This window comes from Trifolium pratense, linkage group LG7 (genome assembly GCF_020283565.1).
Source record: "Trifolium pratense cultivar HEN17-A07 linkage group LG7, ARS_RC_1.1, whole genome shotgun sequence".
Taxonomy (NCBI): domain Eukaryota; kingdom Viridiplantae; phylum Streptophyta; class Magnoliopsida; order Fabales; family Fabaceae; genus Trifolium; species Trifolium pratense.
This window is the reverse complement of record NC_060065.1, coordinates 51,424,492-51,441,504: the sequence shown is the minus strand read 5'-3', so window position 1 is coordinate 51,441,504 and position 17,013 is coordinate 51,424,492. Positions and strand designations below refer to the sequence as shown.

At 30.1% G+C, this 17,013-nt stretch overlaps 2 protein-coding genes across 3 annotated transcripts; both read left to right on the top strand.

Moving 5' to 3' along the window:
* Positions 1-1,529: 1,529 nt before the first annotated feature.
* On the top strand, positions 1,530-1,952 carry LOC123896594 (E3 ubiquitin-protein ligase RMA1H1-like). The gene has a single exon (XM_045946964.1). The coding sequence runs from the start codon at positions 1,530-1,532 to the stop codon at positions 1,950-1,952; it is 423 nt and encodes a 140-aa protein (XP_045802920.1).
* A 12,065-nt stretch (positions 1,953-14,017) lies between these two features.
* On the top strand, positions 14,018-16,605 carry LOC123894698 (E3 ubiquitin-protein ligase RMA1H1-like). 2 transcript variants are annotated; one of them, XM_045944752.1, is made up of 2 exons: positions 14,018-14,149; positions 15,638-16,605. In XM_045944752.1, the coding sequence occupies exon 2, from the start codon at positions 15,683-15,685 to the stop codon at positions 16,409-16,411; it is 729 nt and encodes a 242-aa protein (XP_045800708.1). In that variant the 5' UTR covers positions 14,018-14,149; positions 15,638-15,682; the 3' UTR covers positions 16,412-16,605. The 2 variants fall into 2 exon arrangements, with proteins under 2 accessions (XP_045800708.1, XP_045800709.1); XM_045944753.1 differs by lacking the exon at positions 14,018-14,149 and adding an exon at positions 14,685-15,399.
* The last annotated feature ends 408 nt before the right edge of the window (positions 16,606-17,013 follow it).

Below are 17,013 nucleotides of genomic sequence, written 5' to 3'. Positions count from 1 at the left end.
CTATAACTTGCAAACTGTGTTTCAATGAAAATTATTTTATGGGAGATGAGAGAGGGGTGAAGAGGACAAAAAGAATTTAATTTTTATACGGTTCGCTTTCTAGGATGCAAACTACTTTTTTCCCCTAAATTTTTGTTATTTACACACTTGCATTCTAAGTATTAATGGGGTGCGTGTGAGATTCACGGGGTGCGTGTGAGATTCAGCGGGTGCGAAAAATAAATAACTAGATATAATATAATTACTTTGTTTCCTTGTGTCTTTATTATAAGAAAAAAAAATTAGCTTTTCAATATATAGAATGTTTGTGATGTATTCAATTTATAATATAGATTAAAAATAATTTTATTTTGATAATAATTATCAAAGAGTATTGAATAAACCACCAAATTCGTCCGTCCTTTTAAATATATAAGTCATAATTTTATGAATATTTTAGAAATATAATTTATTTTATTAAATTTTATTCATAGTATTAATATTTTTAAAGTATACTAGAGACTAGATAGTAATTCAATATAGAATCAACTTGATTAGAATAAAGTCTCACTAGTTTAGACCCAAATATACAATGAATATTATGAGCAAGCGAAGAAGATTATGCTTTTATCAAGGCTAAGCTTTTGGCCCGAGGTAGCACCAAATTTCTCCAAACAAATAGAAATAATTTCCACGTTCTTGCTGATTCAAAAAAAAAAAAAAAAATTCTTGATTTGTTTATATATTATTAAAATCTTGATTTAATACCACAAGATTTTTTTATAAAAAAAAAAACTTTTAAAATCTATTCAAATCTCAATTGAATATACCCCTAAATATATGTGAACTTAAATTTGATACACGCAGTTATTCATATTAACCATTCGATGTACAATCCACAATTGAGATTGATTATAATTAATTTTAATAATTTACAATCTAAGATATTTAATCAACTGTGGCCGTATTTACACAGTCTAGATCCAATTGTATACATCATTAATTCATTATCATTATCAACTAATTGATAGGAGTAGGGCTGACGTCAGCATTGGGCTGTTTTACTTTTCATACAAGAATCCTTGCCTACGCTTTTACGGCTTGCTGTTGATATTTGCTTGCCATCGATAAATATATTCCATATTCTTTCAATTTGCACCCACTTCAAATTATACACGACTTCACTTCAGCACTTCTTAATAACCAATGTAAGTATTCAAATTTCTATCTCTCTCTCTCTACCACTTTCATATTAGACAAAAATTAAATGTTTCTCTTTTTCTTATGTTGTTTAGAATAATAACATGTAATAACATCGCTTACAATGTTCATATGAGTTTATACATGATATTCCAAGTTTTTTTTTTTTGTCTCTATGGAAAGAACCCCTTCTCTCCCTATCATGATTATCATGCATAAACTAATAATAATTTGCGGTGCGATGCACTTGGGCGGACAGCAATTTAAAACCAAGACTTGTATGATTCGTTTTTTATTTATAATTAAGTCTGTGTATCCTATAATAAGGTATTGATATTGGAATCCTGAATATGTCGAACTGGGCCGGTGCCAATGCTAAAGCAAATTCTGACAAAAACTGTTCTAATGATCTTGATTGCGACATATGCTTGGAGCAAGTGAAAGATCCAGTGGTAACTTTTTGTGGTCATCTCTATTGTTGGTCATGTATATACAAATGGATTAATAGCACATCATGGGAACATAATGAGAAGCCAGAATGTCCAGTTTGCAAAGCAGAAATTTCAGAATCAACTGTTGTTCCATTATATGGTCGTGGCCATACATCATCAACTGCTCAAGGTGAGGTTCAACGAGATGGGAGTGTTGTACCACCAAGACCATCTGGTCCTAGATCATTTCATAGTACTCCAAATGTTTCAGAACAACCTCAGCAAGAACAAATTAATATCAGAGAATGGGTTGCACTTTTTCTTAAAATTTGGCCCATATAGGCTTGATTTTTGGAAATTGCATTGAATATCACATGTGTATTGAATTAGTACAATTTTTTTTTATTATAAGCAAAAAAAATAAAATAAAATTTAGATTCGTTGAATAAAACATGATTTTAATTACTTTACTCTCTTTATTTTCATTCTATCATTATTTTATTCTTTTGCAAACCAACATTTTGGCACTTGAAAATGTACTCGCTATAGTACTATATATTGATCATTGATTATATTGAAATTGTATATACACCTATAAGTGTATCTTTTATTAGTATTTGCACTTCCACACTAGAATACTTAATTTACAAACAAAAAAGTATTATTTAGAAGATAAAGAAAATAAATAGTAAGTAACTAACTAGATTTGGTCTAGTGGTGAGAGGTTTTGATAGTATGCAGGAGGTCCTATGTTCAATCTTCTTTGCCTCTATTATAACCCAAAAAAAAAAAGTTACATGAAAGGTAACAAATTATTAGTTTTTTATGTTATGTATGTATAAATAACTTTAAAATCACCGTTAAAAAGACCAGACTATTTGAGTCAAAATCAAAACAATAAATTACTGAACCAAAAGAAAATATGCATTGTCAATATAAAGAATTTTTACCCTAAATCCAAAGAGAATTTACTATTTGGTTATTATCAAACCGATTATGTGACATTGTAAAATTGATGATATCTCATTATTAGATGTAAGTGTAAATATTTTTTTTTCTTTAAGTTATTTGTCGTGGTTAAAATTCCACCATAAACAAATAGAGTATTTGAAGTTCAAACTACACCTCATATATATATATATATATATAAAATGTGATTTTCTTATTAACTGAACTAAAACTCAGCTCACAATATAATTAAACTGTTTTATAATTACGTAACACGTAACATGTTGTAAACATGGTGATTGTTGAAGGCTAGAAAAAAATATTTTATGTTCGATTTGAATATGTGGTGGTATAATTTCATTACTTATTTAAGACAGAATTGGATAATAGGAAAGTAGCTAAACTCAGTTCTTATATTTTCTATTTTCTTAGAGTTAGGATCCGTTGACACCAGGTGTCAATCTAAAATTTGACACCAAATCTTATCCGTCTAAATTTTTTATCAAGCGGCTAATATTTATGCAACATGATAACTTGTGTGGACTCTCCTTAGACTCACGTGTTTTAGGTTTTTATTTGATGGTTGCTAAATACAATTCCAGTTTTACATCCCTGCTCCGCGGTGGATCAACCAACAATCTTTTAATTTCAATCCCCAGCGACACCCTATAGGAATTATCATGGTGTCTCTATCTTTTTTCAATATCGATTTACAAGGTCATAGGAGAGTATGAGGTACACAATTACTAAAAGTGAAATTTGGGAAAGGAGGTTCTGGCCATGAACAAATTAAAAGTAAAACCCTTTTTCTAACAAATCAAAAACCATGCTTGTTGTATATCAATTCTTAAGTACATGGGTTAGAAAAATACTTGTTCGTTCCATTGCTTGCGTCGTATTATTTATCATATCATATATGCACATAATTCTCTGTGATTCTCTGTGTGTTCCCGCGTTCATTAATTTTGATGATGACGGAACAAACTATACAAAAGCTTGAAGACGACGTTGATGCAAATTTGAGCAAAAAATAAAGGCCAGTTTTTTTGACTAAAATAAAGGCAGTTAGTTGTGGGAGAGAAAGGCTCACATGAGCTAATTTAACAAACAATTGTGGCCTTTAGATTAAAAAATAAATATAAAGATAAACGGTTGAGATTTGGTGTCAAATTAATATTTGACACCTGGTGTCAACGGATCCTAACTCATTTTCTTATATTTCATTTGCCTTCTTAAAAAAGTACATGACCATATTTATACGCCCATTATTCAATAAGGTATTCTTTTATAAAAAAAATAGAGTAAATTATACCTTAAAAAAATTGGAATATTTACAAACCAATACAAATAAATCAAGATTTACATATTACCTATAAACTAACTTTTTACTAAAGATAAGCCACGTAACTAGATTTGTGTCACTACTCCCAATTCTGCACACGAGCAAAACCTAAAACACTAAAAAAAGTACAAGAATCGAATAAAGATAAATGCTCGTATAAGAGTTGAATAAAGATAAATGTTTAAATAAAATATTGAATTGAAGTGATTAATGAAATTTCCATATTACGGATCGTTCAGTAGAATCTAAATTCGAATTCTATTAAAATATTTTTTTATCAAACTTTACTTATTTAATTTGCGGCTGAACCCCAAGTTATCGGACTCATTTCTTGGAGCCCAGCGTTTAACACCAAAAATAAACTAGAACTTCGACCCGTGCGGTGCACGGGTCTAATTAGCCTAATATGTAACAAAAAAATTGTAGTATTAAAAGGTATTTTAAAAAACTATATTGTAAACAAAGGATGCGGGTTTGATTCTACCCATTGTGGTCACAATTGAAGCACATGCTCTAGTGGTTGAAAAACTTTATTGTAAGCAAAGGATGCGGGTTCGATTCCCACTGTAGACAAAATAATTTTTTTTAATATAGAAACTGCAATAAAAAGAGAGGGAAAATGATTAGGTTTAGGGTTAACTTATCGGAATAAGCTTAGAATATAAGAGATAAGAGAATATTATAAATGCATTTAACATTAGGTTAACATATTAGGATTTTTAACTTTAATCACAATTGAACCAAACTCATCTAAACTTTCGCTTAATAAATACTCCATCCGTTTCAAATTATTTGACGTTTTAGAAGAAAAAAAACAAGTAATTAAAAAAGTGTATTTTTGCACCTTATTTTCCAATTATACCCTTATTTTAATTCAACAATATTTTTTTTTGCACACACTTTCTCTTTCCAATAAATTTAATATGTTATGTACCAATTTTTTTTTAAAAAAAAAACAAACTTTTATACTAAGAAGTTTAGTAAAAAAAAAAATACAATAAAAAGATTTAAAATAAAAAGATTTTGTAATTCTGTTTTTCTAATACATATCACATTCACAGCTGCTAGTATTTAACAAGCGCTGCCAATTAAGGGTTTTTTCACTTTGCTTGCTTGCTTGCAGTTGCAGCCTTCAACATATAAGTTGTTCCCTGCACATCACCATCACTTCTCAATTCTCATCTATATATGTAAGTATTCAAATACCTATACGTACCACTATCATGTTAGGCTAATGGGTGTTTATTTAATCATATATCATTACTGTAGCCAAGTTGCCTCCCGCTTTGAGAGATGCCGATTTGCATGATTTTGACTTCTTATTCTTCCTCATTTTTCAATAATTTTATTTTGCTTGTCTAAGCCAAAAAAAAAACCGCACAAAATAGTTAATTTAATATATAAACGGGTGGGTGAATGTATTTTGGGTGTGAGTTTGATACTACCCAAACCCACACCCATATATTTGGGTGCCACCCAAACCTAGTCAACTCGGGTTTCGCCCGTTGACTTGGGTTTGGATTCGGGTGGGTATATCGGGTTTGGGTTTTCCTGTCATCCCTACCATCGTGGAGCCACACTAAAGCAATTTCCCGGCCACATCATAAGTTGAAACGATAGTCAAAACCCAATGTAAGAAAATGGAACCCTCGTGGTGATTTAAGTCTCCCTGGTGGCTTTACGTCACCATAAAGAAACCTTACAAACTCATATGCAGTAGCAAGTCGTTGCTACTGGCTCATCTTTGGGGTCGTATTGCATCTTGAGTTTGTAAGATTTCGTTATGGTTACATAAACATCGAGGCTTATCGTTGTGAGGGTTCCATTTTCTGATGGTGGGGTTTTGACCATGTTTCAGCCTATTATGGGGGCAGAAAATTGCTTCACCGCAGCTACACTGTGGGCGCCAAATGTTCTTATCAAATGTAGTTTAATTTAATTTATTATTGTTGGTTATTTGTATATTATAAGAATATATAATCGGCTAATCTTATCTTGTTATAGCATCATCACTGAAAATGTTGAACCGTGCACCTTCTGGTTCTAGTAGAAATGGTTCTAATGGCTTTGACTGCAACATATGCTTAGAGAATGTGCAAGAACCAGTGGTAACTCTTTGTGGTCATCTCTATTGTAGGCCATGTATTGACAAATGGTTTACTACCCAAAATGATAGGAAATCACCACTACAATGTCCAGTATGCAATGCAAAAATTTCAAAACAATCCCTTGTTCCACTATATGCAGGTCGTAGCCAAACAATATCAACTTCTTCTAAAGACAAATCCTTTCTTCCAAAGAAGGGATTTGTTGTACCACTACCACCAGGACAACTTGGTCCTCCTTCATGCTTGGCTGATGTGTCAAAACCACAAGGACCTCGTCGAGAAAAAGCGCCAGAGGTTCCTCGTTGGGATATACCTGTGAGAGATCCTCAGCAGGATAGATTGGAGAGGTTGGAGAATATGATGGAACAAATGATGTTATCTCAGAGACAAGCACATGGTCGCCTTGAGCATGGGCTGCATGTTCTCTATAAGAGAGTCCAGAGTCCAAGTTTTTTGGAAATCAAATCCATGTTACCTACAGACATTTTTGATGTGGAAATGATTAGATACTATGGTTCTTAATTAGTGATTTTATTTTATTAAGTTTGTTTGATTTTGTCATTGTTAGTCATAATGATTCAAAGGAGATACCCCTGCTGAATGATTTTAAGATTGGATTTGAGCTTCTTGTGTGATGCAATATACTGTTAGTCATATGCTTTACTCTCTTGCTTAAAAATATTGCTCCATTACAATATACTGTGATATTCATACATCCCCACAATTCAATTATCAAAATTCTGTTGTACCAAACCACTTAAATTATCCTTTTCACTCTTAATAAATTTATTAATATATATAGTTGTATATGTATCCTATGTTTTTTACATTAGCGATTTCTTCATGTTGGTGTCTGTTCCGTGTCCGAGTCTAGACTTTATGAAAATCTTATTTTCTTATTTTTCGTCTTTTAATTTTTTATTTTTATCCTTGTAATAATTCTGATTTCTGAGATTATATTTTTGTTGTTCTATTATGTTAGATATGATACTAAGAAGAGTTTGTTGTATTCGTGAAGATAAATTCTTTAGGAATGTGACTATATGCCTCAAATTTTACATATAATTGTTTATTATAAGGATTTGAAATTTAATTCTAAGATGATTAGCATCAACAATCTGATTATTATAAAAAGCACTCTGCATCTTTAACCATTGGAGAGCACCACAAGCAAAGAAAAGATGTGAAAGCAAAATCAATGTTGAGCATCAATATTCAAAATACTCCTTTTAAAGTTATCACACTAGTAGGAATCCGATTCTGCATGAAACGCCAAGCAAACACTGATACCTTTATCGGCACCGCTTTATTCCAAACCAACGTAGTAGAATTCAACATTGGCTCCAACACCTTTTTTTTTTTTTACAAAGGCTTCAATACCTTCTAAGCACACATTAAAGATTGATAAGCACCCTTAACGGTAAAAATATCTTAGTGTAAAAATCTTCAATGTCACTTATCAATCGCATTTGACTAAAAAACAATATTATGAAACACACCACAACACTCTTTCAACATCTCATTTTTCCACACAAATAGAGGACGCCTCCAACTCTACCCTCCTACACCCCTCTGACACCCCCAATCCATAAAAAGACTTATTATCCTAGGAAAATAGTCTGGCAACGACACCCCTTCTTCCAACCAAGAGTCCTCACAAAACAAAGAATCTTTCTCATTACCCATATGTCTAGAAGTGAAATTGTTGAACCACGTGTCAATCCCACTAAAAGACTTTTTTTTTAATAATATTAATGTCCTTCCACCAGCCTGAAACCTTCCGTCCACCCGCACCAACTATAACATTATTCTCTCCATACTTATGAACTAAAACTTGAAGCCAAAGTCCGCCTCTATCAGTTATCAACCTCCAACATCATTTACCTAACAAAACAACATTAAACTTTTTCACTCTCTTAGCACCAAGATCCCCTGACATCGCTAAAGACACATCATATCTCAATGAATCCAACGAATCTTTCAAGTCTCCCTATCCCTTCCCCACAAAAAATATTTAAATAGAGATTTGATAATAGATACAATACCTATGAGAGTCTTGAAGAAGATAAGAAAATAAACTGGAAGTGAAGAAAAAATAACTTTGAGTTGTTTTGATTTAGAGCACTTTTGACTTTTCGATTGGGGTGCTAGCTACGCATATTTTGTCAATTGAAAATTATATATTTACCGAGTCATTCTAGTTTGGACTCATAGAAAGATTTGTCCAACTTGAACCAAATTTTTTCACCTTAAGATTAAATCATTCCACCATATATTATCACATATGATTCATCCATACCAAATTTAGCTTAGAACTTCATCTATCTTTCTCATCAACGAGAGAATACATCTTGCCTTACTAGTTACTACTTCCATTTTAATGTTTAAAGAAATTGGTCCAAGTTTAATTTGACCAATCTTTCCATGGCTCCAAGCTACAATGATTCTATATATTTACCTACTTAAGTGAATAAAGCGTTGAGAAATTTAATAGCCGTAATTGTGAAAATATTATAATTTTTTATGATGTACCTATAATATATGTTTTTAATTTATTAATTAATATTGGCTAGTGTATGAGTAATTCTCTCTTCTCATGTCGCATCGTAATTGTTCATTTTAGTCTTTTACCGCTATTAAATATCGAGCATTTATTTAAAAATTTGATTTTTTTTTTCTAATTTATTCTGATAATTTTGATATATTTACTCATTAATTAATAAGAACAAGTTATATTTATGTAAAATAAAAGAATAATGCTTATGTATACGAAAAAGTCAAAACAAGAAAGGCAAGAATCAATATCCACCGTTCATTTCAAACCATTACCCCCATGATTTCTGCCAAAAACAAATATTAACTGTAAACACTACTATTTAGCACATGGCCATAGTGCAATTCTTGTGTTTCGTTTGCCAACTGCTTCGTACCAAATAGCAGGACTCAAAATAAAAATTGGTTTCTTTCTCAGAAAAAAAATTTGGTTACAAGTTTTTTTTTTTTTTGAGGAAAAATTGGTTACAAGTTAGTTATGTGATTTCTTCTTACTAGAACTCTCGACCCGTGCACGCACGGGTCTGATTAAAAGGTATATGAAAACTTGGAGTAATATTAACCATAAATTTGGATAAATTTTCATACAACAGAAATTATGATATATTACGAAATACTTTCTTATAAACTACAATAGAAATTTTATTTGCATCTTCACTGTATTTGTCAATAATCATAACATGTTTAACAAATTGTTTTTACCAAAGTAACTCTTGAACTTGCAAGACCATGTGAAAACACCGGCGACGAAAGATATATCTTAACATGTTTAACAAATTGTTTTTACTCGTTATTTTAAATTTTGATTAAATATTAAAAGTTCACATTGTGATTTTAAATTGAATATGGTTTTTTTTGCATAAAAGAATAGTGACAACGAAGAAAAAAAATGAGACATGTTTTGTAAAAAAAATTAAAAAAATTGAGTAAATATTTTTTTGTAATCGGACGTGTAAAAATTATATACACATTTCGTCATATCCCAATTTTTTTTATAATTGGTTTACGGTTAGCTTATGTTAGCAAGCTTATAATATAAGAGATAAGGGATTTGCCGTTCAAATTTATTGAAAAACAGGGTTAGCATATTAGAATTCATAACCTTTATCACGATTAAAGCACATACTCTAGTGGTTGAAAGGTTTGTTGTAAGCAAATGCAGATTCGATTTTTATCATAGACAAATTTATATATTTTTTTAAAATATTAAATATAATGCCACAATAAAAAGACAGGGAAAATTAGAGGGAAAAAAATTAGGTTTAGGGTTAGCTTATGTTAGCAAGCTTATAATATATAAGAGATATAACTCAAATGCAAATCTATAACGCATCTTATTTAAATTAATTTAGAACTGAATATTGCAAAAATTCAATGGAAAATTAATTAAGCTAAAAACCTGGAGAAAAAATTAGAGGAAAGAAATTAATTGAATTCTATTTAAACAAAATAAAAATTTGTATAAAAAGAAAATGAATGTGTATTACATAAAAAAATTGGAGTTGTATAAAAAAAAACAAGGTTGATTTTTATTTAAACAAAATTAAACATTGATTTCATATTTATTACACGTGGATTACCAAATTATATCAGATTGATTCATGTAGCTCAGTGGCAAATTCACCAAGTAAATCTTAAAGGTCATGGTTTGATTCTTGTTGAGTTATTTTTTAACATTTTATTTGAATTAAATTAGGGTTAAAGTGAGAGAGAAAATGAGCGGGAAAAGGATTAGGTTTAGGGTTAGCGTATCAGAATAGAGATTTGATGATTTGTTTTAGATTTATAATTATCGGTTTTTAATTGTTTAAACTTTGCAATGAAAATTGATGGTGCTTAATTGTCGTATGAAATGTTTCCTATGAAAAATTGATGGTGCTTAACACTTTGTGAACATAATTTTTATCACAATTAGTCTATTTGCCACATTGGTTAAAAGTGTTGTATTGTAATGAAAGGTTGCGGGTTCGAATCATAGACAAAACTAAATTTTTTTAATAAAAAACTACAATATAAAAGTGGAGGGAAAACAAATTAGGTTTAGGGTTTGTTTGTGTATACAAACTTATAATATGAGAGATTAGTTGTTGTAACATACACCCTCCGTGACAATATATAAGCAAAAATCAGTTTTTTAAGTTCATTGCACACCCTTTCTAAGTTCATTTCATATTTAATGTATCTGATCTATATTATTATAGGACAAATAAACTAAGTATTCAATGAATTGATTTTTGCTTATATATTATCACGAATAACTACTATAAATATCTCTAAATTATCAAATGGTAGAGTAGGATCATCTAACATTTTTTTAAAAAATCAATGGTTGTGATGCTATGTCCACGTATACAGCATTCCTTAGTGGTCCACGTGTGTTATGTAGCGTAGACTAGATATGCAAATCGGATACACACATTTCGTGGTATCTATTTATTAAGAGCATTTTCCGTCAAAAAAATGTATTAAGAGCATTTATTTTCTTTTTCTTTTTTTGTTCAAGAATTTTTTAAAATTTTTTTTTAAAGAAATTGCTTATTCTGTGGGCAAACCGGAGCTTGTTTTTTCTTTTGTTGCAACTACAACTAGTGTGATTCACGTTAGGATTGAGACTACTGATTTTTAAAAAATAAAATAAAAAAATAGGAGAGGCTACTGATAAAAAAAATACTTTATTGAAAATAAAGAATACAAGTTTGATTCCCATGGTAGACAAATTTATATTTTGTTTTCCGTTTATCTTTTATTAATGTGTAATTATTTTAGATATATATATATTTTTTTTGGTTACAGATATATATATATATATATCGAGAAAAAATTTAATGACAACAACAAACCAAGAGGAAGCTTGGATTTGTTTGGTAAAAAAGAACCTTAAAAAAGTTACTCCAAATCAATGCCATGCATTGATGTAATTATTAAACATGTTTAAATTATGTGAGACTCCTTGTAAAACACACGCAAGAAACATATGAATTGATCTTAAATTTGTGTATCAGCATATTAAATATTTTTACAAACTTTAAACATATGAATATTAATCTTGATGATAATATTTTTATTTTGACAAAGATGATAATATTATGTTAGTATTGTCGTTCTCCATAAATATGATGTTTCATTTATTCACTTTAAAAGATGAATTTCTAACAATTATATTATTTGACAAAAAACATAAAGTATTGTCGTTTTTAAAGTTGGCGTGAAATACAAGAATTTAAAATAGTACATAATTTTTTATGGTTGATAGCTTAAAAGGGTTAAAAGGAGTTGAAGGTCCCGAGTTTAATTTCAGACAAAGGAAATATTAATCGAGCAAATTCTGAACTAATATTGGCCATTTCAAAATGAAATCACTTGAGTTGATCTAGTGGTATTGATTTGGGACATTGAAGTGTGTTCCTCTCAAAGTCTTATGTTTGTTTCCATCTAGTGCCAATTTCAACAGGTTAGTTCATACAGAGCAAAAAACTTCGACTTTAAATGGGACTCCTGCAAATGAGCGGTGAAATTAATCCCCTAGAATTAGTCGATTATAGGACTAAATACAGAGTTTTTTAGATTTCTTTTTATTTAGTATTTAATATATAAACCGCCATTGTTTAGATTTTTTTTTTAAAAAGTAAATCGATTTTAATGGTTAGATCTTTAAAATAGCCCGAGTCTCATACAGTCATACATATTCATTTAATATATTACGAATGAAGTTTTTTTTTTTTTTGAGGTTACGAATGAAGTTGATAATAATGTGAATGGGGCTATATATCAAGTTTTTGGTTGGATCTATGGTTGGAGTGGATCATTTTTGTGATAAATTTAGAAGGCTTTTTTAGTTAGTAGGGTGGAGGTGGCGTAGGAGTGTTCATGTGTTGGACGAAGAGAATGTGAAATAGGGTTGTTCTTTGATATATATATATATTCCTCCGTTCCAAAAGAATTGTCTCTGTTGGCTGTTGTCATTTATTTTGACCTTATTTTTTTACTAACGTATAAAAATAAATATTAACAAATAAGATCTTGTGTGATTTGTCTCAATGAATATTTTCACAATATTAATTTTTTATAATTTTTCATGAAAGAAAACTAAAAATATTAATGATTCAAATTATGCATTAATTGCAAGACGTTTTGGCGAATAATTGGGATTGAAAATTACTTGATCCTGACAAAGGGTATTCGATTAAAGGAATATACATGTTGACTCATGCGGAGACTATGCTATAAATAAATTTAGTCATGTCTACATCTGATTTGACCAACTTGCGTTTGGACCATCTAAAGGGTAAAAAGTAAAAACACACCCGCATTTATCTTGATAAGAAGTTATTTATTTTTACAGTTCAAAAAAAATGCACATTTATCTTTTGAGATGACATAATTCCTTGACAATCTTAATTAAGATATCTCCTTTTTGATTATATTATTTTGACCGAATCTTTTTTTATTTTTTACTTATGGTATTATTAATTCATTTTTGACACTTTTTATGGTTGAATGATTTTTATTTTTGTCGCAAAATTATTTTATTTTATACTACTAATATATTATTTTGACTTACTTTAAAAGAAATTATTATTTTGACTTACTTAAAAAGTAAACAAATCTTTGACTTTATAAAAAAAAAGTAAACAAATCCTTTTACCATAACAACAATTTGTTATCTTCAATTACATATCTTTCATTTAAATTCTTTAGACTAAATTGAAGAATTAGTTTATTAATTCATTTATTAGTTTCACGCTAGTCTTTTAACTAATTAACATTATAAATTAATCTCTTAACTTTAATTATGTTTGTTATATTGGTTTTTTCTGTTAGTTTTTCTCAATAAACGTTAACTTTATTAACATAGTCACTAAAGTGACCACGTAACACACTGAAATATGTAATATATTGAAAAGAAAAATCTGTCAATAACTATTTTCTACATTCAGACACTCCTTTTTTAACAAGTTGATAGTATATTTATCCTCGGCCTGAAAAAAAATGTTTAAACTTTTAATCATATTCATTAGCACCTAACAATATTAATCATAAATAAAATATTTAAGCGTACATATAACAGAAAACAGAAAATAAAGTTAATTTTATTTTGAAAAGAAACTAACGAAAAAAACCAATATGATAAACAAAATTAAAATTAGGAGATTAATTTATAACGTTAATTAATTAAATGATTAATATAAAACTAATAAATAAATTAAGTACCGATTGTCTAATTTAACCAATTATTTAATTTTTGATCTTATCTTACTTCTTTATCTAATCAATAATTAAATATAAGCATAATTTTAATCTTTAACAAATCAAATCTTCATCATAAAAAATTTTCATTAATCACAAAAGACAAATAAAATTATAAATTAACACTTAAAATATAATTTAAAATAAAAAAAAATAAAACAGTGGAAACTCAATAGAAACAAAAAACAACACTCTTTTGACTCCTCTCTCTCTCTCTCTCTTATATATTCTCTTCATCTTCTTCCTTTCATTCATTCCGTTCCTTTGCCAACGTTTTTTCATTTTTCACAAACCTCTCTTATCTCTTCTTCCTTCAACACACGCCACCATTTCTCATCTCTGTAAGTACTAAAATACCCTTCTCTCTATTTCTCTTTTACTGTCACTATCATGGGTTAATTTGTTACTTTACTTTTTGCTACCAAAAACCTTCGATCCTATGTTATGCAACTCAGATTCTTTCAATCATGGTTTGTTTTCCGAGGTTTATGTCCAAAATTAAACCTAGTATTCACTATTTGTCTAAAAGGAAAAAAAAAAAAATCCCTTTTTTATTTTTTTTTCTAATTAGATTTTTGACCAGGTTTTAATCAAAATTATGGAATTTCAGTTGCAAAATTAAATTTTTTAACTTGAAAATTTCTGGGTTTTTTTTGTTCCTTTGGATTTGGTGCTTAATTGTTTCATTGGGTTGCATTTTGGTCTGTATTTCAGTATAGGTCAATTTTGTGTTGAATTTGTTGCTTATTGATAAGCACTTATGTATAAGCTATTTCTATAGCAAAAATTGAAACAAATTTAGCTTGTTTTGTATAAAGTGTTTTTATAAGCTATTTTGGAGAAATAGCTTATAAAAACACTTTGGTCTGATTTTCAGTATAGGCCAACATGATCAATCTTGTTCTATCTCTCTCTCTCTCTCTCATGTGATCTAGAGAGAGAGAGAGATTTGATTAACTTTGAGATTCATATAAAAAATTCCCATAGATTGTTTTAGTCAATGGTTTTAATGTTTGAAATTGTTTTACTGTTTTTTAAGCTTATCTGATAGAATTAGCATGATTGTGACTTTTTTTTACTTATTTCTCTTGTGATTTCTCACATGTAGTTTAATTATTGGTGTGTTATTAATATAATATGGAATTTGCTATATCTACTTTTGTTACTTTCCTACTTGATTATGATAAAGAAACTGTTAGTGTTAGGTAGGTAGGGCCATGGCACGGCATGTGAATGTGGAATTAATGAATACAAAACATAATTTTTCATTGTGTTCTATTTAAATGTCATAGATTATCTTAAATCCTTAGTTTTATATTTTTTTAAGAGCTCAAAACTGTACTTTATTTTCTAATTGCTATGAAGAGATTAGATATTTTTGTTGGTGGGTGACCCTTATCTATGAGAAGTGAAATTACTTGTATATTTTGAAGAAAATGTAGCACATATGAAGCACATTACATGTACTATTTAATTTATGCTAAAAACAACTATAAATTTGGTTAGTTGAGCCAGCTGTTGCTGTTCACCTACATTTCACCTACCAAAATTTGTTGTGCTCTCTCAATCACTTAATGTAAACTGCTAGAAGGTTCTAGTTTATCTCAATCACTTTAATTGTCTTGTTTTGGTGTTTAAGATTTATAAGTAACATGAATTTCTTGATCTGAATGTAATTTTACAGTTACAAGGAAGTTCTTGGTTGTTAAGTTTTAGACTGGTTTTAGTAAAACTTTTTTAGATTTTATTATATTAATGAAACTTCAACAATGTTGGATGAATTAGATTTTAGTCACTTATGATTTTTGCATTACTCTTTTTCTTTTCAGATTCAGGTACTAACAGTCAAAGAACACATTGTAAGACAAAAGGAAATGGCCTTCAATCAGTATTTTGAGGAGGGTGTGGACCGAATTGAGTCCTTGGAAGATAAACCATCTCAGGAAATATGGAAATGTGCGAGTGCTGAAGCAATTTCAGGCTCTAGCGGCTTTGACTGCAACATATGTCTTGAGTGTGTGCAAGATCCGGTTGTCACTCTTTGCGGTCATCTCTACTGCTGGCCCTGCATTTACAAATGGCTTAATTTCAATGACGAAAATGAAGATAAGCGAAAGGAGAAGCCACAATGTCCAGTATGCAAATCAGAAATTTCAAAGTCATCTCTTGTTCCGCTCTATGGCCGCGGCCAAACTACACCGCCTTCCAAAGGCAATGCTCAACAAGTAAGGAGTGTGATACCACCGAGACCGCTTCGTCCATTACCAAGATCACTTGATGCTGCATCTGTTTCACAACATACTTCTCAGGTTTATCATCCTCATTATCTTAACCATACTCAACGATACACTTCACCAATGCTTAACACAAGTGGTTTAATGACCAATCCATTGGATACAACTTATGGTGTCTTTGGTGAGATGATATATGCAAGGATCTTTGGTAACCAAGTGACAAACATATATACATACCCAAATTCGTATAATCTTACAGGAATTAGTAATCCAAGGATGAGAAGGCATTTGATGCGAGCAGATAGGTCGCTCGGTAGAATCTGTTTCTTCCTCTTTTGTTGCACAGTTTTGTGTCTTCTCTTATTTTGAATGCTATTCCATATTTGTTGTGCAATACATTCCTGTATAGAATAGAACAAGCTGTATGCCGAATGCCGGTTTAGTTAGATTAGATGTATCATATATATCATCAGAGAAGTTGCATATTTGGTACTGCTGAGATAGGTTGGTATAACTACCAGTCTTTCTCTCTTTGAGTAATTTGAAATGGATGTTTGAATAAATTTGCATCTGTTTTACTTTGGATTTCAGATTGTTATAAACTAAACTATACATGTTTGCATTATTAGTTTGCAATTGTATAATTCATGTTTGGCATTGAGCTTGTTATAAACTCATTCATATAAAGTAAAATTCCAACGTGGTCATTTAGTGTTTGTTTGGGAGTTGTTAGGTGGAGGGAGTGGAGAGGAATTATGATGACTAATTTTGTTTGTTTCCCTAAATAGTGACATCCCCTAAACTTATGACCATCACAAAACTTCTGAAAGCCTACATCACTCACCACAAAGATGATAAGGGAGACGTGGCATCGTATCCGCGCAAGTGTTACTTGGCGCGTGACTGAGCATCCGCACGAGTGTTACTTGGCGCGTGACTGAGCATTTTGCACTAGCAGTATTTTAGGCAGT

Coding starts and splice junctions, on each gene's coding strand:
- LOC123896594 (XM_045946964.1), top strand. CDS start 1,530: ATGTCGAACTGGGCCGGTGCCAATGCTAAAGCAAATTCTGACAAAAAC.
- LOC123894698 (XM_045944752.1), top strand. CDS start 15,683: ATGGCCTTCAATCAGTATTTTGAGGAGGGTGTGGACCGAATTGAGTCC.